The following is a 26732-nucleotide window of genomic DNA, read 5'->3' as shown; positions in this document are numbered from 1 at the left end:
GGGCCACAGCTGTGAGCACTGGCAAGCCCAGCCCTGCCTTCCTGGGCATGTGAGGCGGCCACTTCACCATTGTTAGACGACTAGGCAGGGTGGCCTCAGTGCTGCTGCCCTGCCTGCTGGACTCTGCACACAGCCTATCAGTGTTTGCACAGGGCGTTCGCTCCCTCCAGCCCTCCTTGTTCCTTGTGCAAAAGACATCCCGTTCTTCTAGACACTGAGACCTTGTGAGTGTTGTGTCCAGGCCCAGTTTCTTAACAGTGACCCTCCAAACACCTGGCATCCAGGCTGGTGGCACCGCCAGGCGCAGTCAGTCTCACCTCCCCGCCCCATACTCCTGTTAATGCAGCCTTGGCCCACCGCTGGCGCGCGTCCTCTGCAGACACTTTGTTATATAGAGACAGCTTTTCCCCAGCCCTTCATACTGTGCGCAAATCTCGCTGCACAGAGCTGGGCAGCCCAGGAAGGATTGGGCCCTCTTACACCGGCTTCCCTGCAGGTGGGAGGTGGACCCTGACTACTGCGAGGAGGTGAAGCAGACGCCCCCCTACGATGGTGGCCAACGCATCCTGGACGTCATGGACATGACCATCTTCGATTTCCTCATGGGTATGTCTGGCGGGCTGCCGGGCCCGCACTGGGGGTATCTGCCCGGAGCTCTGGGCATCAGGCCACGTGTGGAGGGCCGGGCCCCTACCTTTACTCCGTTACTGCAGCTCAAGGTCAGACTCTGCTGGGAGGGACACCACCTCCAAGCCCCACACAGACATTCAGCTGAGGCTGGGTTTGCTTCTCTCCACAGGAAACATGGACCGCCATCACTACGAGACTTTTGAGAAGTTTGGGAACGAGACGTTTATTATCCACTTAGACAACGGAAGAGGGTGAGCCCTGCTCTTATCCTTCCAGACACAGCGAGAAGCTGGCCATGTCCTGCCTTCCAGTGGTGCAACCTAGACCAGGAGGAGCGGGCTCTCTGTGGGGAGGGACATGGCCATCCCCAGAGGTCCTATGTGCTGCAGGGTGCTGGTAAATGGAGCTCCTGAGGCAGGAAGGCTGTGTGACATTATTCCGCCTCATTCTCACAGTAACCTTGTGAGCTGGGTCCTGTTGTATCCTCATGTTGCCCTGGGGAAATTGAGCCCCAGAGAAGATGCTGGCCTAGGAGAGCAGGACTGCAAGGAGCAGGCAGGGGCATTCTGCCCGCACGCAGGCGTTCTGGGACCAGCTCGCTGGGACAAGTGGCCCATGCTGCCCCACCAGGAGAGCCCGTGGCCACCAGCCAGCCCTGACCTGCCAGATGCATAGGGTAGGGGGGATGCGTGTAGGGTACCCCATTCCAGAAGGTTCAAGCTGCAAGTGCCTGCGGCCTCAGAGAAATCAGCTTTGGGCACCTGGACGGGTTAGTGTGTAGGTCATGCACTCCAGCTGTAGAAGCTGCTGACCCCCCGCCCCTGCAGGCTGGGTCCTCCCCCAGCCTGCCCAGCACCCTGCATTTGTGAGCTTCTGTTCAGTCCAGTGGCCAGAACACCAGGCTGCTCTCAGGCACTCACCACTTCCCAGGCCCTGCCTCTGGGGCTGGGGAGCAGGGGCTAGGCCACACTGCCAGTCCCAGATCCCTCGCAGCCCAGCCGGACCCCCGCAGGTGCTGTTCACGCGGTGCTGCTGCCCCCACAGCGTCCGGGCCACGGCCTGTGTGCTCGGCCGTCCTCCTGTGTGTTGCACGCTCGACAGTTCTGCTCTTCTTCCAGCAGGTTTGGAAAATATTCGCACGATGAGCTTTCCATTCTTGTGCCTTTACAGCAGTGCTGCAGGTACGTCCCCCTCCCTCCTCCACCCTCCAAGAAGCCCCTGGTCCTCTCACCTGCCAAATGTGAGAAGCTGCCACACACCGCCACAGGTCAGGCAGAACCGCCCGTGCCCACCTCAGCCACAGGAGGGCGTCCAAGCCCCAGTGGGACCCACAGCCCCGCCCCTGCTCACAGCGGCTCGGGCACCAGACCCCAGCCAGCACCCTGAGGCTTGTCCAGCTCCAGCTCCAGGAGTCCACAGCCCGTCCCGGGACTCAGCTCCTTGTCACCCTAACAGCCCATCTACAGGTGGAAGACGCAAGGCCCAGACAACAGTTCTGCTCCCTGTGCCACTCTGCCACCCTCCACAGGGCTCCCAAACCCTTTCCTCATTTTAGCTGGAGGCACAGGCTGTGGGGCAAAACCACCTGTGCTTCCCAAGGTGGGTATCTCAGTGTCCACCCCGCTCAGACAGCCCAGCTCAGATCTGTCTCCCGGGTGAGCGCCTCGGCCGGACTGCTGGCTCTCACAGGGCCACCTGCCTACCCTGCCTGCCAGGTGCTGCCCTCCGTGCTGTGCCCCGAGCGGCAGGGGCCTGAGCAGGACCACCTCACTTAGAGCCAGTGAGGCACTTGATCCCTGCACGTGCCCGCACCTGGGTTGCAGCCGCTGAGCCCCTTCTCCCTTGTGCTATGTCCTGACCTCTGTGACCCCTGCAGGATCAGAAAGTCCACCTACCTGCGGCTACAGCTCCTGGCCAAGGAGGAGTACAAGCTGAGCCTGCTGATGGCGGAGTCCCTGCGCAAGGACAGGGTGGCCCCCGTGCTGTACCGGCCGCATCTGGAGGCCCTGGACCGGCGGTTGCGCGTAGTGCTACGCGCCGTGGGGGGCTGCGTGGAGAAGGACGGGCTGCACAGCGTCGTGCACGATGACCTGGACGCTGAGCACAGAGGCTCCACCCAGAGGTAGTGACCGCGAGCCGCTGGCCTGCGCTGCGGAGGGGCACGTGCGCCTGCGCTGTGAGTTGGGGACCTCGGGAACACGCGGCCCTTTGGCGGTGGGTCCCACAGGACACATCTTCCTCGTTTTCAAGACCAGAAGAGGCTGGGGAGGGGGCGCTCTGTGCTCAGGACAGAGGCGGTCTGGCGGCAGGCGACCCACCCTTTTGTGTGGAAGGGAAGCCTTTACTTACGATTTTGTATTTATACACGGATTCGACGATATAAGCAGAGAGCCCAGACCACCCACCAAGTTCACACAAGAAGGCCACTGCCCCTCGGCAAGTCCCTGTGAAAGTCCTCATGCTCTGGACCTGACTTCAAATAAAAACTCTCCTTCTCCCTTCCCTGGGCCACACTCGCAGGCCCGAGCGTCCCGGCAGAGGCTGCAGGAGGCCCCTGGTGGTAGTCACTTCACGGACGCGCACGCCCACAGGCGGACACTTGTGCCTCCGGTTCTCCAGCCTCTGCACCGCGCCTTGCAGCGCCGGGACTTTCCGGTGTTGGCAGAGGCCGTAGCTGAACATGCACTCTGCACACCTGTGCTCTGCACACCTGGTGCAAATGCCACACGCGGGTCCTGTGCGGCTGTGGCAGCAGGCTCACCCTTGCTGCGTTTTTGTGGAATAGTTTGCAATGTGATAAAGTGCAATAAAGATACAGCAAACATGTGTTGGGGGCTTCAGCTGCCTGCCTGCCTACCCTCAGAAAATCAGGCACTGGGCATGGTGGAGGCCCCAGCTTTCAAGGTGCCAGGGTGGCGGGTCACCTGGGCTGAGAGGAAGGGCTTGCAGTAAGGCCTGGGCTCTCTCCAAAGGCGAGGGGTCTGCTGCCTTTCTGCTCCTGATGTGGCCAGCTCTGGGAGAGTGCGTGAAATCCCCAAACCACAGGCCGGCTCCAGAGGGTGGTATCAGGTGGGCACGCCGTGTTTACCGAGCTGGAGCCGAGACAGCAGTGGCTGCAGGAAGGGCAGGCACAGGGGCTGCTCTGAGCCAAGGCTGGCCCAGGAGCTCCCAAGTGCTTCCCCCACCGGCTGGCCCCAGGCCTGAAATCCAGCCCCAGAGAGCCTGTGAGGCTCATTCCAACAGTCACCGAGAGTGTCTCCTGCGAGTGGGTGCAGGGCACCGTGATGGGCCACCCCCAGTGTTCTCAAAGCATGAGCCTCCCGGGGGCAGAGAGCTCCAGAAGTCACAGCCCCTACCTCTTGTTCGGCTGTCCTCACCCACCCCTTCTCCACGCAAAGCAGTCCCTGCACCGTATTTCTGGTCTAGAGCTGAACTGCCAGGTCAGCTCCACGGTCCTCATTTTACAGACGGCGAAATGGAGGCTCGGGAGGTAAGTCATTCTGCCCACAAATAAGTTTAGTTTCCTGGAGCAGCACAGCCTGTTTGAACCCTCACCTGGGTCCCGAGGCCGCCCGGGCTGAGCTCAGGGAAGGCAGGCTGACCTGCACGGCCAAGCTGTCATGTGCATCAGGCTGCAGAGTCTCCAAAGGAAGTAAGTGGGGTGATGGGACACACTGGCCTCCAAAAGCCTGTCCCCACCCCGTCTTCCTGCCTGACGCTCACGTGCTGCCTCAGCCCAGCTGAGTCGCTTGCTTGCTTGTTACTAAGCCACCAGCACGCCTGGCATCAGCTCCCCTCTGGCCTCAGTCACCAGCCCCTCCCTGGGTCTTTGCTACAGAAATGGGACAAGGTGGGAAGGAGCAAAGTTCTGCCCTTCTTCATGATGTTATGGGTAGTGTTATTTAAGACTTTTTACACTGTGTTCATTTGTAGCAAACTGATACAAATCCAAAATGCAGTTAAAGCTGCTGGATGGGGGGGAGATGGAGTCAGGCAGCGTGTGAGCTGTGAGACGGGCGAGGTGGGGACCAGCCAGGCCCCCATGCCACGATCGGCACCACCCACACACCCACGGCATTCACCATGGCTGCCGTGCGCTCTTTGTTCCTCTCAACTGCTGTGTGGGTAGGAATCGCGAGCATATTGTGCCCATTTTACAGCTGTCTAAACCGAGGCCCAGACTGGTGAAATGACTTTCCTAAATTCAACCCGGAGTGAGTGGCATCTGAGACCCCTATTTGCCTAACCTCTGGATGAGTCCTGTCACACCAGACCCCCCACACTTCCTGTCTTCAGAATCCAATCAAATATTTCCATCTTCAAAGTCAAGAGCCACACTCCACACTGCAGTTGCCACGAACATAAACCCAGCAAGCCCAGACCAGGCTTCCCACCCAGGGCTCCAGTAAAACCGCGTGACACAGAGGGGCATGGGGAGGGAATGAGACTGGGCCAAGGGCTCTGGAACTACATGAAGAAAAAGGGTTTTCAATTAAATTCCTCCTGGGGAAAGTCTGATTTCCCATGAGAGTTGTCAAGTAGGACAACATGTTGCCAGAGGGGCCTAGGAGAGCCTGTGTGGGTAAGACTTCAAACATGATTTACAAACAAAGCTGAGGAAGAGATGAAAACAGAACCCCTCCCTCAGTTGGCCTGCAATTTCACTTTGGAGACTCAAGAAGCAAGCAGGAGGGGGTGGCCCCCTGGCAGGAGCTCAGGGAGGCTCTGAGGACAGAGGCCACTTCCTGAATAAGGTAAGTTAATGAACAGGTAAGTCAATTCGTAAGTGGGGACTCATGCATGATCCCTGCCCCATGGGCCCCAGGGGAAAAAATGTGTGAAGGGGCTATGGGAATGCAGGTGGGTGGGCACACCCCCATTTCCCGGCCCCCATCCTGAAGTCTGAGATGGACAAAAGACACATACTCGTGGTCTGAAGAGTGGCAAAGACCACCTTGTGGACGGTGGGGCTGCCTGGCCCTCTCTGGTGGCTCCCCAAATGTCCCTGCCTCTCAGTCACCTGGGAGCCAGTTGCCCAAAACCTAGGACCATGTAGGTGGAGGGGCCTCGGTGCCTTTGTCAGGCTCCCAGGTGGTCCAGAAGTAGGGGTCCCCAGGCCACCCTCTTGGGGGTGATGCCTTAGCTAATGGCACCCCAACGGCCACCCCGAGCAGACTCACACTCAGCCTATCTCTCCCACAGCAGTCACCACGGAAAACTCTCCTCCATAAATCACTGTCCACCCAAAAGGGGCCTTATCAGAAGCAGGTAAGCAGAGAAGGTACGTGGCGTGGGGTGGAGGGCAGCCTGGTTAGGGGACAAGGAAGAGAGACTTTTGTCAGGAGAGCAGGATTCCAAAGCCCCTGTGTGTGTGGGGGGGGGGGGGAATGGGTCCCCATATGCACAAAGGGGGCTTTCTTAGTCTCAGAGCTGGCATTTGGAAGGAAGGCATTTGGGGGCTGGTGGAACTGCTGGCCTGGGAGCCATGTCTTCTGGGGACTGGGCGCTGAGCCCATCCCATCTCAGAGGGATGGGGATACTTCCTGGCCTCACGACTTCTATGGGACAAGTGGGGAGAGGCCCAGGGGAGGGACCCTGGGGGCCAGCTGCTGGAGTGGGGGCGGTGGCGTGGCGCACAGCAGAGCCTCAGCCCCCGTCAAGGGCCGCCCCTAGGTAGGTCGCTGTGGAGCTCCAGTCAGCCAGCCCCACCCTAAGCCCCCGTGTGTCCCAGGGCCGCAGCATGCAGGTTCCCCAACTACACTCAGACAGGGGCCTGCAGTCCCTGCTATCCTGGGGAGGGCTCTGGGGACGTCGGCACCAGGTGACACTGCCCATGACTGGTCCCCATGCACCACCTAGAGGAGAGCCTGAGAAAAGCAAGACCCGCCCTCCCAGGGCAGAGGCGACCAGAGCTAAGTACAGAAGTCAGTATCTGTGAAAATATGTTAGAACACCGTTGTCTCTGCCGATGCTGTCACTATTATTAGTAGTCTTTTAAGGACATTTTTGGGTAAAGATCAGAGGAGCCTTCCTTTTCACTGCCAAGCCCCAAATTAATGTTTTATTTATTTATTATTTTTTAAGATTTTTATTAAAATACAGTGGTACCTCGGTTTTTGAACATCTCCATTGACGAACATTTCGGTTTATAAACACCATAAATTTTATGGATCTATGGTATTATTAGGTAGTAAGATTCATGCTAAATTTGCAGCTTTAGGGGTTGGTTTTAAAGGTCTGGAATCCATTAATCCATTATGCATTACTTTCTATGGGGAAACTGTGTCTCAGTTTTCAAACGTTTCAGAACTCAAATGGTCTTCTTGAATGTTCGAAAACCAAAGTACCACTGTATAGCTAACATACAATATTATGTTTCAGGGGTACACAATAGTTATTCAACATTTATATACCTGCAGAAGTGGTCATCATGATAAGTCCAGCAACCATCTGACACTGTCCCACGCTGTCACTATATTATTGACTATATTCCCCATGCTGTACACTACATCCCCATGACTTACTTGTTTTATGCCTGGAAATTTGGACCTCTTATTCCCCTTCACCTTTACCCTCCACCTTTTTAATTTTTCAGTTACAGTTGACAATATTTTATATTAATTTCAGTGTACAGCATAGTGGTTAGACATTTATGTAATTTAAGATGTGATCACCCTGACTAGTCTAGTACCCACCTGGCACTATACATAGGTATTACCATATTGTTCCCTATGCTTTGCTTTACATCCCCGTGACTATATTGTAACTACCAATTTGTACTTCTTAATGCCTTCACCTTTTTCACCCTGTCCTCTCCTATCTATCATCCCAATAAATCTAGTACCCATCTGCCACCGTACATAGTTATTACAATATTATTAACGACATTCCTTATGCTTTACTCTGCATCCCCATGACTACTGTGTGACAACCAATTTGTGCTTCTTAATCCCTTCCTCTTTTTTCACCCACCTCAACCCCCCTCTCATCTGGCAACCATCAAATTGTTCTCTGTATCTATTACTTTGTTTCTGTTTTGTTTATTTTGTTCTTTAGATTCCACATAAAAGTGAAATCACATTGCATCTGTCTTTCTCTGTCTGACATACTCCACTCAGCACAGTGCCCTCCAGGTCCATTCAGGTCCAGACGGCAAGAACCCATTCTCTTCCCTGGCTGAGCAATATTCCACTGTATGTATGTACCACCTCCTCTTTCTTCATTCTTCCATCAACAGGCACCCAGGCTGCCTCCACATCTTGGCCATTGTAAATAATGCTACAATGAACATATAAATTTACATGTCCCCTCGAAGTAATGTTTTGGGTTTCTGAGAAGTGGGATTACTGGGTCCTTCTTTGCCTCGTGTTATAGCCTTTGCTTTAAAGTCTATTTTATCTGGTATACATATTGCTACCCCAGCTCTTTTTATTCTTTCATTTCTGTTTTCATTAAATATCTTTTTGTATCCCTTTACTTTCCGTCTCTGTGTGCCTTTCAATCTGAAGTGAGTCTCTTGTAGGCAGCATATGTAAGGGTCTTGTTTTCTTATCCATTCAGCTCTCTTATGTCTTTGGAGTGGAGCATTTAATCCATTTACATTAAAAGCAATTGTTGATAGATATGTAGCTATTGCCATTTTATCATGCATAATTTTGATGGGTTTTTTTTCCCATCTTAAAGAAGTCCCTCTAACTCTGTTGGCTGTTTCTAATTTGGGACACTCTTTATCTGTCCCTTGGTTCTAAATGATAGCTTTGCTAGGTAAAGTAGTCTTGGTTGTAGGTCCTTACTTTGGATCACTTTGAATATTTCTTGCCAATCCCTTCTGGCTTGCAAAGTTTCTGTTGAGAAATCAGCAGACAGTCTTATGGGAGCTTCCTTATAAGTTACTAGTTGGCTTTCTCTTGCTGCTTTTTGGATTCTCTCTTTGTCTTTAGCCTTTGCCATTGTAATTATAATGTGTCTAGGTGTGAGACTGTTTGGGTTCATGCTGTTTGGGACTCTCTGTGCTTCCTGGGCTTCTATATCTATTTCCTTCACCAGGTTAGGGAAGTTTTCAGTCATTATTTCTTCAAATCGATTCTCAATCCCTTGCTCTCTCTCTTCTCTTTCTGATACCCTGAGATGCAAATGTTGTTACGCTTCATGTTGTTCCAGAGATCTCTTAAACTAGCCTCAATTTTTTTGGATTCTTGTTTCTTTTTGCTGTTCTGATTGGGTGTTTTCTGCTACCTTGTCTTCCAAGTTGCTGATTTAATCCTCTGCTTCATCTAGTCTCTGGATGGTTCCTTCTAGTGCATTCTTCATTTCAGTTACTGTTTTCTTCACTGTCTGACTAGTGTGTTGTGTTTTAATGGTCTCTATCTCCATTTTTATGCTTGCTATCTCTCTGTTGAAGTTCTCACTAAGTTCCTTGAGCATCCTTATATCCAGCGTTTTGAACTCTGCCTCTGGTAGTTTGCTTGCCTCTATTTCATTTAGTTCTTTTCCTGGAGTTTTTTCCTATTCTTTCATTTGGGACATATTTCTTTGTTTCCTCATTTGACTGCCTCTCTGTGTTTGTTTCTATGTATGAGGTAGATCTGCTAGGTCTCTCAGTCTTGGCCAGGTGGCCTTATGTAGTAGGTGCCCTGTGGGGCCCTGGCACAGTCTCCCTGGTCACCTGCTCCAGGTGCCCCAGGAGTGTCCCTTGAGCGGGTTGTGTGGTCCCTCCTGTTATAGTTGAGCCTTGGTTGCTATTGGCACATCAGTGGATGAGATTTACCCTCAGACTCATTCGCTGTGGGGTTTGGCCAGGTACACAGCTTATGGGCAGCTGTGTGGGGGGTTTACTCCACTGAGTGGGATTTGCCCCAATGGACTCTGGTGCCTGTTGAGACCGCTGTTTGTGTGTGCTGCTTGTGATGCTAATTGAGTGGTGCTCTGATATGGTCTGAAGCCAACCTCCAGGTATGCTGGTTCTGGGGCCTCTGGGGAGGGGCTCTGGTGCAGGCCCAGGTCACCCACTGCCTGTGACTAGCTGGAAATGATCTGCAGTTGTTCGCCACCTGTGCCAAACCTAGAGGTGCGTGGGAGAGGCCACACTGGGAACTGAGGACGTCTGCCACCAGAACCAAGCCTGGGACAGCTCCACAAAAAGCCAGGACACTCTGAGGCCTGCTGCCACCTTCCGGCTCCCATAAGGTTCAGTGACTGATAAAGCCTTGTGCAGTGTGCGAGTTGGGTGAAGCAGGGTCTCAGGGAGACACTAGAGTAGGAAGAGCTTTGGTCACCAGGTCAATGTAAATTCTGGTTTGGTGCCAGTGCTGAGCTTGGAGCTACTCAGGAAAAGTCTCAGAGCACACTGAGGTCAGTTGCTGCCTGCCTGGGTCCCATAGACTTCAATAGTGCTCATAAAGAGTGCAGTGTGGGCGGGGCTGGCTGCTCCCTGGCACTGGGGAAATTGGGTGGGATGGGGTCCCAGTGAGTCCGCAGGGCAGAGCCCGGAGCTCACCAGGCCAATCAGATTCCAATTTGGCTGTAAGCGTAGGGGGCGAGCTCGACACAGAAAATGGTGCCTGCCTGCGGGCTGCCCTGGAGAAGGGAAATTGCTGACCGTCCTCCAGTCCTGACCCCGCAGCCACACACCTGAGTCTGCTCCCATGTGTCTCTGACAGCCCCCGAGTCACCATCCCTCCTCTGGAGCCCAAGGTGAGTGTGTATGAGCAACTGAGTCTGTGCGCGGGCGGGCCCTTTAAGAGGACAGCTGGATTCCCCACGCCTTCTGTCCCACCCGAATCCCCACTCGTTTTCAGTCAGATGTTGTGGGGGCTCCTCTTCCCAGCGCCAGTGCTCTGAGCTGGGGAGGCTGGTGTGGGGCTGGGGCCCCTCATTCTTCTAGGGGGGAACCTCTGCGGCTGAGATATCCCTCCTGATTCTCAACCGCCACACACAGGTGTGGGCCCATTTCATGTCTCCACCCCTCCTACCAGTCTCCACGTGGCTTCTTTATATTTTTAGATATAGGACTTCTCTTTGGCTTCAGATGGTCCTCAAGGTTCGTTGTTCTATAATTTAGTTGTAATTTGAATGTGTACGTGGAAGGACGCAGGCCCAGTGTTTACTCTGCCATTTTGGGTTTCTCTGAGAATTGACCCAATAAGTTATTTTTAGAAATAGTCGAGTAAATGATTCAGACATCCAAGAAACCAAAATTCATTAGAAAGGTTTTCTAACTAACCGACATTCGTTTTCTATTCAATTAAATAAGTGGAGAACTTGTGCTGTTTTCTCCACCGTCCATTTTTAAGGTTCTTTCCTTTAATGCTTCAGAAGCCCCCACCACACCCTCCCCCTACAGTGGAGGGGGGTGGCTTATTTGCAGCTGCTGCAATGCCCCCAGGCCGGACATGTGGGCAGGCTCCCAGACCACCACCTGCTCTCCCTCTTTCTCCCACACGTCCAGGGAGGTGTCTGGGAACCGCCTGCTGTGCAAAGCCCCTGCTCCCGCCTCCTGGTCTGTATGCTCGCGGGCCCAGGCGGTGCCAGTCTCTGTGGCTGGAGGGGCGAGGCTCCGACCAACTGTCCTGGGAGGTGCCTGCCCTGCAACCTTAGCTCTGACGGACTCAAGAGAAGTGGTGATTGTGCAGAGTTCCACTTTTTCTGCTGTGAGGGCGGTGGGAGTGCCCTTCCCTGTGCCTCCTTCTGACCACAGAGCTGTGAGCTAATAATGGGGCGGTAGGTTAAGCCACTAAGTCTGGCAGTTGGTCACACAGCAATAGGAAATATTACAGAAATCAATGTGAATTCATAAGTCATTTTTATTACACAAGACACACATTGTCCTTACAAAAATCTAAACTCTATGGCTGCTTCTCTCCCCAGAGGTCATCACTGTCTTTAATTTAGGGCGACTTCTTCCAGATCTTTTTTTGAGAGAGGCTAAAGGCCTGCCTGACACGCCGACTTTGCCAGCTACGGCTGTGGGACTCTGAGTGCTTGGCTTTGCTGCAGCTGGCGATGGGCTGCGTGAGTTCACACATGAAAGGAGCCCAGTGGTACATGATACTGTATGGACACAAACAAGCACTGGGTGATGTTTGGTCTCCTGCTTGTGAGTGGCCAACTGGAGGTGAGTGCAGAGGTCGCTCTGGAGACCTTGTGTCCTCTGTGGTGGCTTCTGTCTTTGTTGAGCTCAAGTAAACTGCTCTTCCATATTGGTGGGTTTGAAAGCAGCAGGCAGGTGACCCCAAGCCTCCCAGGTGGGAAGGACCAGGCCCACTGGCATTGTCTGAAGGGCACCCTGGCCTGCACTCACAAACAGTCCAGCAGAACTATCATCCCATCGAATGTGTCTACCAACTTTGCACAAGTGGCAGGATTCCTCCAGGCCGACATTCCTAAGTCCCTGCCGGGGACTTATAAAGTGCATCATGGGATTAGGGGCCAATGCCCATCCCAAACAAAGGAGCCCAGGCTGCAGCCAGGAAGGGAGGGATGGCCTCCGTGTCATTCTATTTTAACTTCAGTGTTTTCCATTAGCCCCTGACTTTTGGTAATGAAAGAGCTTAAGTTAGAACTGCTTGCAAAGTCGGGCTGTGATCTCCACCATCTGTGGAGTAGGGCGTGGCATGAGGGTCATCTGTTCCCCTAAGGGTCTCACGTGCAGCCTTTACAAGGGAAGGGACCATCTTCAGAGACTGGATCGGCACACATGGGATGTGTAAAGTGCAGAATGTACCAGGCACAGCCTGTGCCTCAGGGAGATGGCTTTACCTGGAGAGGTCAGATGGAGAACATGGGGGTTCCAGGTGATGCCAACTTGAAATTCCCCTCCCCACAAGGTTGGGTTTGGGTTGGCCCCAGGAGGCATTCCCCCAGATTGGGAAGGCTGGAGTGAAGTAGCAGCTGTCACTTTATATCTGACGAGGTTCCGTGTTCACTGGTGCTGGCTGGGACAGTGGTGGGCCTGGAGCTCCTCCAGCTCCTGCCACATCTTCTCCCTCTGCTTCTGCCTGACCCTGGGGCTCCCGGAACCTAGGCTCTTGGAAAGTTCACCTGAAGCTTGATGGAAGGAAGTAGAGAGAGGAGGAGAAGAGTAGGGGCTGGCAGGTAAGTGTGTGTGGGCATTGCAATTCTGCAAAGAAAACCCCAAACCGCGGGGAGGTGACGGCGCTCTCTCCTTTGGCATGAATCCTCACTCTGCACTCCTATTGCTCGTCTCAGAAGTTCATTCTCACAGCTTTGGCATTTTGGGGTTCAGCTTCCATAACCGCAATATGAAGAGGTGGGGAAGGAGGGTCTCCAAAACCACTCCAAGATTTTTTAATTAAACTTAATTTTAAGATAATTGTAGGTTCCATGCAGCTGTGAGAAATAAAGCAAACCCCATGCACCCTCTCCCCGGTTTCCCCAATGACAACAGCTGGCCAAACCCTAGTGTGACACTAGGACCAGGATGCCGACACTCATGCCGTGTAGACGCAGAGCATTTCAGGGCCTCTCGTGTCACAGCCACGACCACTTCCCTCCTGTCCCCCTCCTCCCAGCCCCTGGCAACTGTGGACCTGTTCTCCACTTTGTCAGTTTGTCATTCCAAGAATGGCGTATACATGGCATCCTGTGTGTGTAACCTTTTGAAACTGGCCTTTTTTCACTCAGCCCGAGATTCACCTTGTGTCACTGAGTTGCAGCTGGTTCCTTTGAGTTGCTGGGTAGTGTCCCGTGGTGTGGGTAGGCCACAGCTTGTTGAGCCATTTCTCTGCTGGTGGACATCTGGACTGACCCCAGCTTGGGGAGATGACAAACAAAGCTGCTAGGAGTATGTGTGTGACCTTCCCTGGGATAAATTCCCAGGAGTACTATTGCCATGCGATTTGGTAGTTGCATGTTTAGTTTTTTAAGAAAACTATGAGAGGGGCCATACCATTTTGTCCCTACATTCCAGTGTTCTTAATTTTGATGTCTGACAGAGGGGACGACAGGGAGCCTCCAAATATATTTGCACTCTAGTGTGCCTCAGATGGCAAACAGAAGCCAGACAGCCCCAGCCCCAAAGCAGAAGGGGTGATTGCACAGCTGACCCGCTGTTTCCGAGGGACCTGGTGCCGTTCTTCACCAAGGACAGTGGGCATCTGGCCCTCCTGGGACCCACTGGCTAGACTGAGCACAGGTCATTTCAGAGCTAAAGGGAGAATTTTCTGGAGAAGACTATCCAGGCTTCCTGGCCTTACACAGACTCACAAACATGGCTTACCATCAGACTTCTGCAGGTTATTTATGGAAATACATTTTGGTGGCATATCCACTGTGAAACACCCCCCCCCCAAGGACCCACCCCACTTCTTTTACGTAAAATTTCCCAATGTCCCTTCTCTTCTGCATGCTCCCCCTTCCTCCCCCATACAAGGAATAGGAGCTTTGGCACCACGAGGCCCAGGGAAGCAGTGGCTTGGCTGCCCAGGCCAGTGCAAGCTTGGTTAGAGAGTACGCCTTGCCTCTGGGTTCAGAGCCTGGCCTGGGGGCCCCTGGAGGAGGCACACTTCTGGGCTGTGAGACACAGCACTGCCAGGACACAGGACGCTGCAGGAAGTGTTGGCCTATGTCTCTGGAGGAGCCCTGACCCAGGCAGGCCACACCCGCTGGGCCCACCCATCCTGCCTGGACCCCCCTGCTCAGGGACGGAAGAAGCCTGGGCTGAGCCTGGCAGCGGAGCGGTGAAAGCCCCAGTCCTATCTGTGGCCTGGCTCCAGCTGGGTTCTGGCAGCCCGCGTCCACTCCAGGCACCTAAGTGCATGGGAAGAATCTAAGTATCTCCGGGTGCGCCCAGGGAACACGGACCTGGGAGCCCCCAGGAGAAGTCCGCCAGTTCAGGGAGCCCGCGAGGACCTCCAGCCCTGGCTCCGGGGACCCAGCGAGCTCTGCCCTGTACTCTGGGGCCCGTGCAGCAGGGAGGCTCACGGAGCGGGGAGGGGAGGCAGCGGGTGGCTGTCCCCGCCCGTTAGACCACCCAGCGTGCGGCTGCCTCCTGCTCCCTCCCGCGGCCTGTCGGAGGGTCACCGAGAGCCCTGCGCTGCTCCCCTCCTCCGCTTTAATGGTGGCTGGGGCCTCCCCCGCGCCGGGATTGGATACGAGAGAACTGGGTGGGGGCGGGTGAGGGGACCCCAGAAGCCCAGGTTCCCAGCTTGGGCGTAGAGTATCCCGCAGTACAGACGCTGCTGGTCTCTGCGGGTGAGGACCTCCGCACAGACCCGCAGAGCCGGCGGGCGGCGCGGAGGAGGTGGCAGCTCAGCAGAGGTCCCCGCAGGCGCTGGGCGCGCCACGATGTTTGACAGCTCGCAGTATCCTTACAATTGTTTCAATTATGACGCGGACTACCCAGCGGGCAGCTCCGACGAGGAGAAGCGGCTCACACGGCCCGCGTACAGGTGACCTCGGGGATCGGTGGCCGGGGCCGCGGGGGACAGCGACCTTCCTCCGCAGGGAGTTGGGGCAGCCAGGACCTGCCTGGGGTAGAGGGAGGGCTTTCTTCCCTTGGTTGGGGCTCAGAGAAGGAACACTGTCCTCCACACGTTTAGAGGTAGCCGGAGAAGGTCCTCTCAACGTCCCTGAGGGGAACTCCACCGCTGACGGAGAGCCTCTGGGATCTGGAATGCAGCGGGGAGGGAGGACCCGGGGGTCACTTACCCCTGCGCGCTCCACGTCCAACACCCCCAGGCACCTCTGGAGGGAACTGTGCACGCGAGGGGCTGTGCACCTGGCTGTGGGCAACCCCCACGCCAGCGTGGCCTGACGCGCCCTGTTTGCAGCTACATCGCGCTGATCGCAATGGCCATTCAGCAGAGCCCCGCAGGCAGGGTGACCCTGTCGGGCATCTACGATTTCATCATGGGCAAGTTCCCCTATTACCGCGCTAACCAGCGCGCCTGGCAGAACTCCATCCGCCACAACCTGTCCCTCAACAGCTGCTTCGTCAAGGTGAGACACCCCTCCCCCCACCCAGCGGCCCCTGAGTGTCCCAGCCTTGGTGACACCGGGGCCGTGTCATCCCTGATTGGGGGGGTGGAGGGCGGGATTTACAGCGGCAGCTGCTGGAAAGTTGGTTCTTAGACTGGGCTTCCTCCACTTGCTGCATGAGCAACGCCACCCACCCCAGGACAAGTACCCCCCGCGTCCTAAGTGAGCCCAGATGCGGAGGGGCGCACCGGCCGCAGCCCCGCTGAGCCCCTGTCGCTCGCGCAGGTGCCTCGGACCGAGGGCCACGAGAAAGGCAAGGGCAGCTACTGGACGTTCGCCTGCGGCTGCGAGTCCCTGCTCGACCTCTTCGAGAATGGCAACTACCGGCGCCGGCGCCGGCGGCGCGGCCCCAAGCGCGAAGGGCCGAGAGGGGCGTGTGAGAGCGGCGCCCAGGGGACCCAGGGGCCGCCAGAGCCGGCCAACGCCCAGGGCTCCCCGGCGCTTCGCTGCCAGCCACCTGCCCACGCCGGCCCCGCTGCGCTGGGGAAGGGGCCACACAAGGATGTCAAGTTCAGCATAGACTACATCCTCTCCTCCCCCCACCCCTTTCCTGAGCTCAGGTCGCCCCACCCCCCACGGGAGGCCCAACAAATGAATCTCCACTTTTGGACAATGTGAGGGGGGCTGAGGCTGTCAGCTCCCTGGTGGCTGGCACCCAAACAGCCTGGCTCTTCTGGGTGACTTCAGCCAAGCCAGGAAGTGAGGTTTTGCCCACATCTTTGAACATGTGCAGACTCCCGCTCCATGTGGGAACAGCCTGGGCTGGAGGGAAAGGAGCGGAGCTCGTGACAGGTACTCCTGGTCGTGCTGGAGCTTCATCCTTTCAGAAAAAAATGTTTCCTTGCAGGAAAACTCACTGGGTTCCTGTTTGACTTAAGGTTTGCTCTAGAAATCCTGCACGAGGAATAAGAACACGACTCCAGTGTCACGTTCACTCAGAATCAAGGTAACATTCCTCTCCTGCTCTCTGAGAATTCGCTTCATGGACAGCCACACCCTGGAAGCTGATGGTGAGGGGCAGTGTGGCACTGGTGAGCATCTCGTTAGAGATAAAAGTAAGAAGAAAGTACAAACACTGAAGTCACATCCTAACTGACCCCTGAGTGTTGCCCCAAGATTTTTGACTGTGTCTCTGTGATGGTGATGTGATTGGAAGTGACAAATGCATCTTGTGTTGTGGGCAGAATATTGATTGTTTAAGAAATCCCATGCACTTTTTTATGAAGGAAGGAAGGAAGGACAGAAGGAAAGAGAGGAGGGAGGAAAGAAGAAAGGGCAGGAGGAAGGGAGGGCGAGAAGGAGAGAGAAAGAGGGGTCCACATTTGGGACAACTTGGAGGCAAAGCTCACTTTTCTTGATTCTTGTGAGAGGAGTAAGCCCCTGTCCTGGCAGGTCCCAGCCAGCTGGTTTCCCCAGAAAGCAGACGTTGCATAGCAGGCAGTAGAGAAACGCCACTCTGCTGAGATGTGCAATTAGGAAGTGCACAATGGAGGTGGTACAGTCCATTTGAAATGTAAATTATTTAATTACTGTGTAGAGACCAGCATTTTAAAAACACAATTATGCACAGTGAAACTATTTGACCAATCTTATCATTTTTCACCAGCCCATTTTTGCAGAGTTAATTGCTTTCCATGACTTAATTTGAACATTAGTATGGATTACACCTAATCTGATTCACTAGGCGACAATGATTGGCTAATTTTGTAAACAGCAAAAAACGCACTCAGGGAGGCTGCTGTCTGGCCTGGGACTCTCTTGCTTCCTGGAAACTCTGCAAGATGGGCTGGGAGAAAATGAGGGCAGGCCACTGAGCCAGACCCATCATGCAAAAGGCTGGCTTAGTGAGCTTCACTACTGATTCGGAAGGCTTGGCATTTCGTCCCTTCACCTGTAAATAGACTCCACGAGCTCCTTTAGTTGTGTGAGCAGAGGGAGAAGGCTGGTCCTTAGAATGTTGGTGATGGGCCCAGTCCCCGCCCGCCTGCACCAGCAGCCTGGCCAGGCCCTGCCAACCTCACAGGAGGAGAGGAGCCGTGTCTCAAGTGGCCCTCCTGAAAGCGGGACAAATGTCGGTAACATAGAGGACACCTCTCCTTTGCAAATGCCAGCTGCCAGACCTCTGCCGAGGTCGCTGCCCACCAGGCCTGGTGCTGAGCCCGGACGCTAGCTGTGTGCACAGCAGCCCTGGTAGCTGGTGTGGCTCTCGTCCCCATTCTACAGATGGGGATCTGCAGCACAGCGGGCCCAGGCTCCGGGTGCCGGCGTGTGGCGCGGGGGATGGGCTCCTAACACTTCCTTTGTGCTGTGGTTTGTCCCAGCTCAGAATGGAGTGTGCACGTGTGTGCGCGCAGTAGGCATGTGTAGTATCTGTCTGTCTTCCTCCTACTTATATCCCTGTGTTGCTTGTGCTAGAAGCAGTGTTTTCAACTATACCAGATGTACTTTAGATGGAGAGACGATGCAGATGCTACTGTGTGTAACTACACGGCACCCAGAGTCTCTGAAGATATATTTTTCTGCTACCAACTGAGCAAATAAAATTTTTCATTTTGTCTTTCGGGTTCTTGCTCTTTTCCTGCATTTAACTCTGGTGAGTGAAGCCTGAGTGAGAGCAGAAAAACCCTCTGCCCGAAAGAGACAATCTCTAGGGCCCCCAGTCTTGGCAAGGGGGGCGGCCTTGGCAGGAGCCAGGCTTTGACTGGCACGTCCTCCTGCACGGACCCCCCTGGGCTGCGGCGAACAGAGGGGTGGCACCAGCGGTGAGATCTGTGCACTACAAGGTGTAACATTTGTTTTGCAAAGGATATCAATCATGTTTTTAAAAGCGAAGGGACATTTTCAATTTGCCAGCGTGTGATATCCTGCGACTTCAGAAGGGCTCCCAGCCCTCAGAGTGAGTGGCATTTAATACCAAACAACACAGTGGGGTGAGGGCTGGCTCTGACCTATTCAAATGTCGCCACCACACGCAGACTCACCCTGCGTAATTATAATTAAATACTTTATGCCTCCCTTGCAAATCTGCTGATTGATCACTGATATGCACATTACCACATTACCCCGAGCAGATGTCTGCCACACACGGTTATGGATCACCAGGTTTCCATTAACAAAGTTGGAGGTGGGAGTTAGGGGAGTTTGTGCAAATTACCACCGTGCAAAGTTCCCCAGCTTGACGGCATCCAGGCCGGGGACCCTCCTCCCAAGCCACTCTGAGACTGTGCGGGGGACCCTCCTCACAGAGCTGTCGGCACCAGGGGTCTCCTAGAGCTGGAGGCTGCAGGAGCGAGGGACCCACCCTGAGTCTCCTTGAGAGGTAGGGCACCCACCACAGTCAGACTCCCCAAAGGCCAGGGAGAGGGCCGCAGGATGGCAGCCTGGGAGGCTCGGAGTGCAAACCGGCTTCAGATGATACCCTCCTGCCTGGACCGCGGGGCTCCCCAGGGAGGCTGACAGTGCCCATAGATGGACCCTTCCCTCTACACCAAGCTGCTGTCCTTGGCCCCTGGTCATCCGCCACCCCAGCCAGGGCAGCAAACAGAAAGGCCTCATTTCTCTTCCAATTCCTTCCTCCCTGTATCGAGCAGATCTGGGGGCTGTTTGTTCATTCGATCAACAAACATTCGTGAGCGCCATCCTCGATGCTGTGGCACAATAATGAACCAGAGCCACCGACTGTGTCCCAGCCGCTCAGCACATGCAGTTTCACACCCCATGCAGCTGAGAGGCCAGCCCTGCGCAGGGTGTTGAAATGGGGGTAACAGGGTGGGGGCAACAATTATCTTAGTGTGTGAGGGCGGGGCCCTCCCAGGGTAGGCAAGGGCAGTTGTGCCAGAGGAAAGGGCATTTAGGTGGTGGGGGCAGCAAGTGGAAACCCCGTGGTGGAAAGGAGTCTGGTGGGGGTTGGCAGAATAGACGGGAAGCCCGGCGTGGCTGGAGGGGGAGTGCAGGAAGGGAGAAAGGCACGAGAAGACCCCAGGCTGCTCTCCCAGCATCCACGTCCAGGCCAGACATCCCATCTCTTGAGCCTTTGAAATGCATCTCCTGCCTTTGTGTCTCCTTTCTTTCTTTTCTTTCTTTCTTCTTCTTGATATGTGGAACTCTTGCAGAACAATCACGTCCCATGTTCTGGGCACTTTACCTTGGTTAATATGACCTCCATACCGGCTGACTTACTTGAGCATACACACTACACACTCCTGCTCTTGTCCCCAAGCCTTTCTCCCTGGCCTGTCCCATCCTGTGCTCATGAAACTGAGTTCAGGGACCCAGGACACACATACAGGTGCTGAGGGCAGTGTCGGGCTGCAGAGCTGCTTGCTGTCATCTCCCCAGAGCTGCAGCTCTCCTGCCAACACCTCCCACCCCCGCCACCACATCGGAACACGGCTGTTTTTCCAGTATCGCTCCCTGTCTCCTGCCAGGTCCCTAGCCCTGTGAGCAGGGACCGGGCAGACACATGGCTCCATTTCACAGAAGGGGACATGGAGGCTTAGAGAGGCCTCACAGAGCTGTCCAAGCCGGCAGGTCTGCCCCAGTCCAGGGGCCTCGCTAGCCTGGAGGTTAACTGTAATCAGACCCCAAGGCCCCTCTGCCCACGAGCTGTGGCCACCATTCCATGCCTGAGTGTCAGGGACCCCGCTGCCTGCCCGTCCCCCATGGGGATCAGGGCTTCATGGCCCTCACAGTAATTCCTTCCTTCATGAGGAACCAGGAAATGGAAAGTGCAAACGCAGTCTGTTACCTGTAATTTGATTTTGTGTTCTGCCAAATTAACAATTCATAGACATTTGAAAAATTACGTTTTCATCCCGTTAAAAATACCAACTGGTCTTTATGTAAATGGGGCTTGTCCACCGCTTTGCTGTTCTGGAGAAACCAGCTTCTCAGAACCGGAACCAAAGGCGCAGCTTGCCAGGCCACGCTGCTGTCCTTACAAATTAACCGCCCTCGTGTGCTTTTGTGCAATTACATTTCTGCCAGCTCTAGGCGACTTCAGGCCCAGCGTCCAGATAAAATGTGAGTTCACTCAACTGAGACTTGCGGTATGAGAGTCATAATAAACAGAGGCCACGCGGCTATGCCATTTTTAAAAAGAAAAGGAAATTGGGTGGGAACATTTGAACTTTATGCAACTTCCTTCTGCATTCCATGTTGAATGCCGGCACCAGCTGACGACAGCACCGCAAGGAGGCTGCCCACAGGAGATGGCGACCCTCCTGCGCCTCACCCGGGAGGGCCACTGGGCCCTCACCATGCCACGGGCCACCCCGTGTCACCTGTCGGGTGTTTGCGTGCACACCGATCAGCATACTCACCCACGGGCCCCATGGGGCCCCCACCGCCTTGCAAGCAAAACACCCTCCTGTGTCCAGGCCGCCCAGCGCCCATGGGCAGAATGGAGCCCTGGGCACACGCTGCTGGAAATGGCAGTGACAGAGCACCAGCCTTTAATGGGGACAATCATCTCCCATGACACAGACGCGGAAGCTGAGCCCAGAGAGCTGCCCAGGGCCACGTGGCTGCAGTGGGGTGAGCATTTGAACATGTCGCGCTGGCTCCTGGGGTCCCAGGAGGCAGGACACACCTACGCAGGGAGGGCGGGAGCTCTCCAGGCTGTCCCCAACCCCCCAGGGCCTGGGGGCATCCCCACATCCTTGCCTGCAGCTGACCCTGCACACAGTAGGGTTACAGTAAGTGTGTCTTGGATACATCCTGCCTCCCTTGAAACCTAGGATGCACAGAGCAGGACATTCCAGACACAATGACGAGGGTCCACATGTGCCTGCAGCTTCTGAAAAGATGGGAACAATTTTTCCCGCTGTTTTCTGTTTAGATTAACTGACTGGGCCAGATGTTGGCCAGGAAACTGGCTTATGAGTCTCCTGTCAGCACGAAGGAAGCAGATGGGCAGCGCAGGCCACTGAAGCATCCCGTGTGCAGCTGGCATCGCCTCTCCATAGGGTTGGTCTGGGCCAGGCGAGGCCCAAGGAGCCCAGCACCTCTGAAATTATCTCCCAACTGAGCGTGGACACGTGGTCTTCCTGCCTGAGAGCCCGTCCTGGCAGGGCTGCCCTGGGGAGACCTGCCTTCTGCCTCTAGCTGCCGCCGTCAGCTCCAACACTCTGGGGATCTCCACAGACACTGTCCACATCACTGTGAAAGAATATTCAACCCTCACACTGGCTCTGTGAAAAACGCCGGTGGGCTTGCCCCATTCTACAGATGAGAAAAGCAAGGCCAAGAGAGGAGATGGGTTTGTGAAATGCACCCACAGCCTCTCAGGCTCCTTGACCACCGTCAGCAGCCACACGTCCCCTGGGGTTAGGAATGGCCCTGGAGGCCATGGGCCTCGTGTCAGTCTGTAGGACAGGGATAGCTGTGATGCCTCTGGGCCCAGGCAGTGCTTCTGGGTTATCTTGGGTCAGGAGCTTGCAGTTCCTATGCCTGCTCTCCAAGGTCAGCTGAGGTCAGCCATGGGGTCTCGTTCTTCTGGCCCCTAGAGCTGTCCACCCACAACTGTGCGCTTCAGCAGAAAGAGCTGACTGAGGGCCGCAGGACTGGAGTCCGCCTGGTCATGGCATGGAATGCAGGGCGTCACTGGTGGGGAGGGAGGAGGAAGGGGGCCATGCTGGAGGCAGCATGGGGAGGCCCCCAAACCTGTAACAGGCTGCTGTGAGGCACCCTCAGAAGTGTTGGCTCTACCAGAGAGGTCAGTGGGCTTTGTCTGCCCACTCCCTGTTTCTTGGAGACAGCCCCTCCCACCTTGGCCACCTGCCACATTCTTGTCTCCCCCATCAGGTTACCCCACCCCCTTAACAACAGCGATTGGTGCAGGAAGGGTCACATGATCCAAAAGCAACCGAATAAACCCCAAACCACAAGCAGTTCAGCCCCTGCAGGCAGAGGTGAACTGGTCTGGGCACAGCAGTGGCCAGGCATTGAGCCCTGCCATTCTGGGTGTCCCTGTAGACACTGGGGAGGACGTGCCTGGCTGCTGGCTCCGTGCTGGCCCCATGCAGGGCCTCTCTCCACCAGTCAGGGCGGGAGCCTCCTGCCCCTCCAGCCACACCTCTGAGCTGAGTGACCCCGGCTCTCAGGGGCCCCAGGGCACAGAGCACCGAGCTCTTGCCCTCCCTGGGATCACGTCCTGAACAACTGCTGCACCGACTCTTCCCTGACCCTGGCCCTGGGGGAACCAGCCCCGACCGTGTGATTCCAAGGCCTGTCTGCCCTGCCCGGGCCCCGGGAGCAGGGCCTTCTCCCCTCACTGCACTGACCCAGCGTGCTCTGACGCTGGCATGCACAGGGCCGTGTGTGTGGGATGTGGGCTTCTCTGAGCACTGGGTGAGTGGGCGTGTGAGTAAGCAGGAGAACACACGTGTGAGTGCGTGCCCATGTGCATGTGCTCACATGGTGTGCAGAGCGTGGGTTCTACGGCTGTGTTCCTGTGCAGGTGAGCGTGTGTCCTGCCCTCTACATGACAGGTGTCTGTGGGAGGGCGGAGCAGCTGCACGAGAAGGGGGGGGTCTCTGGGATTGTATGCCCCCCACTTTCAGCTGTGCAATCACAGGGGTGTGTCACGGTAACGGTCATGCGGGGTCTCTGGTCCCACTCCCCACATAAGAACACAGGACATGGTGAAGCCAAAACAGGAACACCCACAGAGCCACAGATAGGGGAGTCATACCACTAATATTCTCGCTGGTGGCTGGGTTGGAGACACAGGAAGTAGGAGCCAATCCGCTGTCCGTTTCTCTGCCAACCGATCCCACTTGCTAACTGCAATCCGCTGTTGCTAGCTTAGCGACGGCAGTTATATCAGTGGCTAATGGCTAACCGGTAACAGCTGATAGCCAACTAGTCACAGCTGACGGCCATCTACTACTACCTGAGCCAGCACCTTTCCTCGTGAGGCCGAGCCTGGAAACTGCTGTCCTGGCTCTGTCCCCACAGCACCTCAATGCAAACTTCACTTCCAGTCTTTTCTGTGCCAAGAAATGTATATCGGATACAGTGGCATTGATGAGTCCCCAGGTCTTGTGAGCCATCTCCCCGAGCTCTTGCCCTCCCTGGGATCACGTCCTGAACAACTGCTGCACCGACTCTTCCCTGACCCTTGCCCTGGGGGAACCAGCCCCAACCGTGCGATTCTAAGGCCTGAGCAAGTGGCAGGTGGGAGCCCGGGGGTCTCCTCCATGAGCCCCGTCTCAAGGAGAGGCTCATGGGGGACGCAGCTAGAACGGTTCTCAGAGCAGCCACTGTGCCCTGGTGGGAAGGCTGGCACATAAGTCAAAGGGAAATGTCAAATGCTTCTTAACGCTGCTGGAGGTGTAATTCGGGGCAGGGCCGTGAGCCAATCATACAGCAAAAACGTCTGACTCTAAGAGCAACTTGCACTAAAACCTTCTGCTCCTTGTGAGTAAACCCTTGAGGGACAGGTTCCGTTTTCTAGTCACACAGGAGCTGCATGGGCCCGCGAGCTGACTCTGCGGTGGCCCATTTGGAAGAAGGTGAGTGTGCCACGTGCTGACACCACCTGGGGGTGCGAGCTGGGAGCCTGCCGCTGCTCAGGTCGGAAAGCCAAGGACGCCACCATGAGCACGCAAGGACATAGGGGGCGCCTGGCCTGCACACCCCACGTGTCTGCTCAGCTCCTGCCAACTGCGTGCTTCACACCTTATGATTTCTGGCTACAGAAAGGACGTTTCCATACCCCCGTGTGGCGAGGCTCTTCACTGCACAGGTGCCCCGCTCAGGAATGGGACTCGTAAGTGATCCGCGTGAGCGGGGGCTGGGAGTCTGGGCCCTCAGGGCCGGGGCAGCACAGCCTCTGGGGATCCTCAGGGCAGTGCCACCTTCCTCCTCGGCCATGTCCTGCTTGTGCAACAGCCTGCCAGTGTAGACGGTGTTGGGTGTGGCCTGGGCAGGTCAGACGCTGAGTGGTACACGGGAGTGCCCCCCACAAGAGTCTCCTTCTCAGAACGGTGCCCTGCCCCGCTGAGACCCTGTCCTGTGGGGTCATCCGCACCCAGGAGGCCCACAGTCAGAGCCCAGCTCCCTAATATTCGCCAGCAAGTGTGTTTTCTGCTAAAACGTGGCCAGAGTGCATGTGTGGTTTGCAGTTAAGCATCATGACTGATTCATGTTCCATTTTGTCCCCGTAACGCTGACACTCGCTGTCCCTTCTGTTCTTACAAAGTAGGTACCTGTATAGTTTCCACATGTTGGCTGTTTCCTTCACTGACCACTCTTGGGGTCAGTTTCCTTCTCCGTGAATTACAGCCTAAGTAGTCCTTTCTGTGACAGGAAATCTCTCAGTCTCAGTCTGAAGATCCCTCCTCCTCCCTCTCTCTCTCCTTCCTCCCTCTCTCCCTGCTCCGACCTCGCTTCCTCCTCCCTCCTCCCCCTTCTAAAGATCCTATTCTATTATCTAATGGCACATATTGGGCTGTTTAAAAATGTGCTGTCTAAGATCAGTCCTGACTATTATCAGTTCTAAGTATCCCCCTCTAACATTTTATTATTAAAATTTCAAACATACAGGAAAGTTAAAAAAGACTGCACAGTCAGTGCCAATCTCCTCACCACGTAACTAGATGGAGGAAGTTGATACATCACTTCCTCCATCTAGTTACGAACCCACCTGATACCCCATGGGTTCAAGGTGAAATTTAAAAATATAATTTATAATAGTATCCAAAATATGAACTACTTTTTAAGAAGTTTCTTTTTCACACATCCCTGTACTTCACCCCTAGATACTTCAGCACACGTATAATCAACTACCGTTCAATATTTGTTTATGGAATTTTTTATTAGGTAAAATTGACCTTGAGTGAGAGGTCACTGATTTTAAGTGTATCATTATGTAAGTTTTGATAAATGCATCAATCTGTGACCCAAGCCAGTGAAGACAAGAGAACACCACCCAACCTCAAAAGGTCCCCAGTCTGACCCTACCCCAACCCCGCGCCAAGCTGTGCTCTGAAGTTTTTCTCAGCAGATGAGCCTATCATGTCCTAGAACCTCACAAAACACCTACTCGTCAGGAATGCCCCTCTCACTGAGGACACGGAGCCGACAGCCACGTCCAGCGTAGCTCAGGCTTCTGACGGCACAGCAGTGTCTGGCACATTTTAGTAGGCTTTTGCCTTATGATTGGCTTGTGGGCGTTCTTCATATATCCCTGATAAAGTCCTCTGTCAGATGCATGTTTTGCTAATTTTTCTTCCAATCTCTTTGCCGCCTCATTTTCTTAATGCCATATTGATCAGGAGAAGTTCTAATTTGACAAAGTTTAATTTGCCCCAGATTCTTGTGGCTATTTGTTTCCTACCCCTGGGTTATAAAGGTATGATACCACACATTTGTTTGCAAGCTTATCGTTTTATCTTTTACGTTTACTTGTATGCTCCATCCTGAGCATTACGCTTTTGGGAACAGCAGCAGGAAAGTGTTACTTTGTTTCCCCACAAATCGTTTCAGCACTGTTAACGGAAAGGCCGTTCTTTCCCCATGGGTTGTTTTGATGTGTGTCAGAAATCCATTGACACATGTGGGTCTATTTCTAAACTCTCTGTTCTGCTCACTGACCTGCTGGTCTCCCTCAGCACAAGTAGCACACGGCTGAGCTTAGGACGGCTGTGTAACAGGGATAGACAGGCTCACAACTCTGCTCTTCTTTTTCAAATTTGTTGGGCCACCTGAGGTCCTTTGCAATTCCAAATTAACTTTAGACTCAGTTTGGGAAGTTCGATGAGAAAACTTGCTGGCATTATGACTGGGATTATGTTAATGCCATAGATAAATTGTGGAAAATTTGACCTCTTAACAAGAAGTTAATATTTTTAATGCTATTATAAATTATATTTTTTAATTTCAATTTTTGATTCTTTGTTGGTAGTGTACAGAAATACAATTAATTTTTGTATGTTATCTTGTATTCCGTAACCTTGCTAAACTCACTTATTAATTAGAATAGCTTTTTTGTCACTTCCATCCAATTTTCTACATAGATGATTATCTTCTGTGAATAGGAACAGGGACTCAGACAGATGCCTGTACACAGGTGTTCATGGCAGCATTACAAACAACAGCCA

The 26732-nt window shown here is 54.4% G+C and overlaps 2 protein-coding genes across 4 annotated transcripts in view; both read left to right on the top strand.

Annotated features, from left to right (window-relative positions):
* The window catches only part of FAM20C (FAM20C golgi associated secretory pathway kinase), a 34902-nt gene extending 31445 nt beyond the window's left edge, over positions 1 to 3457 (top strand). For both annotated transcript variants that reach the window (XM_033096066.1, XM_033096064.1), the window contains 4 exons: positions 497 to 606; positions 800 to 881; positions 1752 to 1811; positions 2507 to 3457. In XM_033096066.1, coding sequence (XP_032951957.1) covers positions 497 to 606; positions 800 to 881; positions 1752 to 1811; positions 2507 to 2756 — 502 coding nt within the window. In that variant the 3' untranslated portion in view covers positions 2757 to 3457. The remainder of the gene's footprint in view (positions 1 to 496; positions 607 to 799; positions 882 to 1751; positions 1812 to 2506) is intronic.
* Positions 3458 to 14040: 10583 nt separating this feature from the next.
* On the top strand, positions 14041 to 17044 carry FOXL3 (forkhead box L3). 2 transcript variants are annotated; one of them, XR_004421963.1, is made up of 4 exons: positions 14041 to 15038; positions 15420 to 15588; positions 15853 to 16419; positions 16506 to 17044. XR_004421963.1 is itself a non-coding variant. In XM_033096494.1 (3 exons), the coding sequence occupies exons 1-3, from the start codon at positions 14935 to 14937 to the stop codon at positions 16243 to 16245; spliced, it is 666 nt and encodes a 221-aa protein (XP_032952385.1). In that variant the 5' UTR covers positions 14041 to 14934; the 3' UTR covers positions 16246 to 17044. The 2 variants fall into 2 exon arrangements, 1 of the variants encoding a protein (XP_032952385.1); XM_033096494.1 differs by having other exon boundaries at positions 15853 to 17044.
* The last annotated feature ends 9688 nt before the right edge of the window (positions 17045 to 26732 follow it).

Source organism: Rhinolophus ferrumequinum, chromosome 24 (assembly GCF_004115265.2).
Source record: "Rhinolophus ferrumequinum isolate MPI-CBG mRhiFer1 chromosome 24, mRhiFer1_v1.p, whole genome shotgun sequence".
Taxonomy (NCBI): Eukaryota; Metazoa; Chordata; class Mammalia; order Chiroptera; family Rhinolophidae; genus Rhinolophus; species Rhinolophus ferrumequinum.
This window is presented reverse-complemented; position numbering and strand designations above follow the sequence as displayed.

Coding starts and splice junctions, on each gene's coding strand:
- FOXL3 (XM_033096494.1), top strand. CDS start 14,935: ATGTTTGACAGCTCGCAGTATCCTTACAATTGTTTCAATTATGACGCG. Junction 15,039..15,419: donor CTCACACGGCCCGCGTACAG/GTGACCTCGGGG, acceptor CCCTGTTTGCAG/CTACATCGCGCTGATCGCAA. Junction 15,589..15,852: donor TCAACAGCTGCTTCGTCAAG/GTGAGACACCCC, acceptor TCGCTCGCGCAG/GTGCCTCGGACCGAGGGCCA.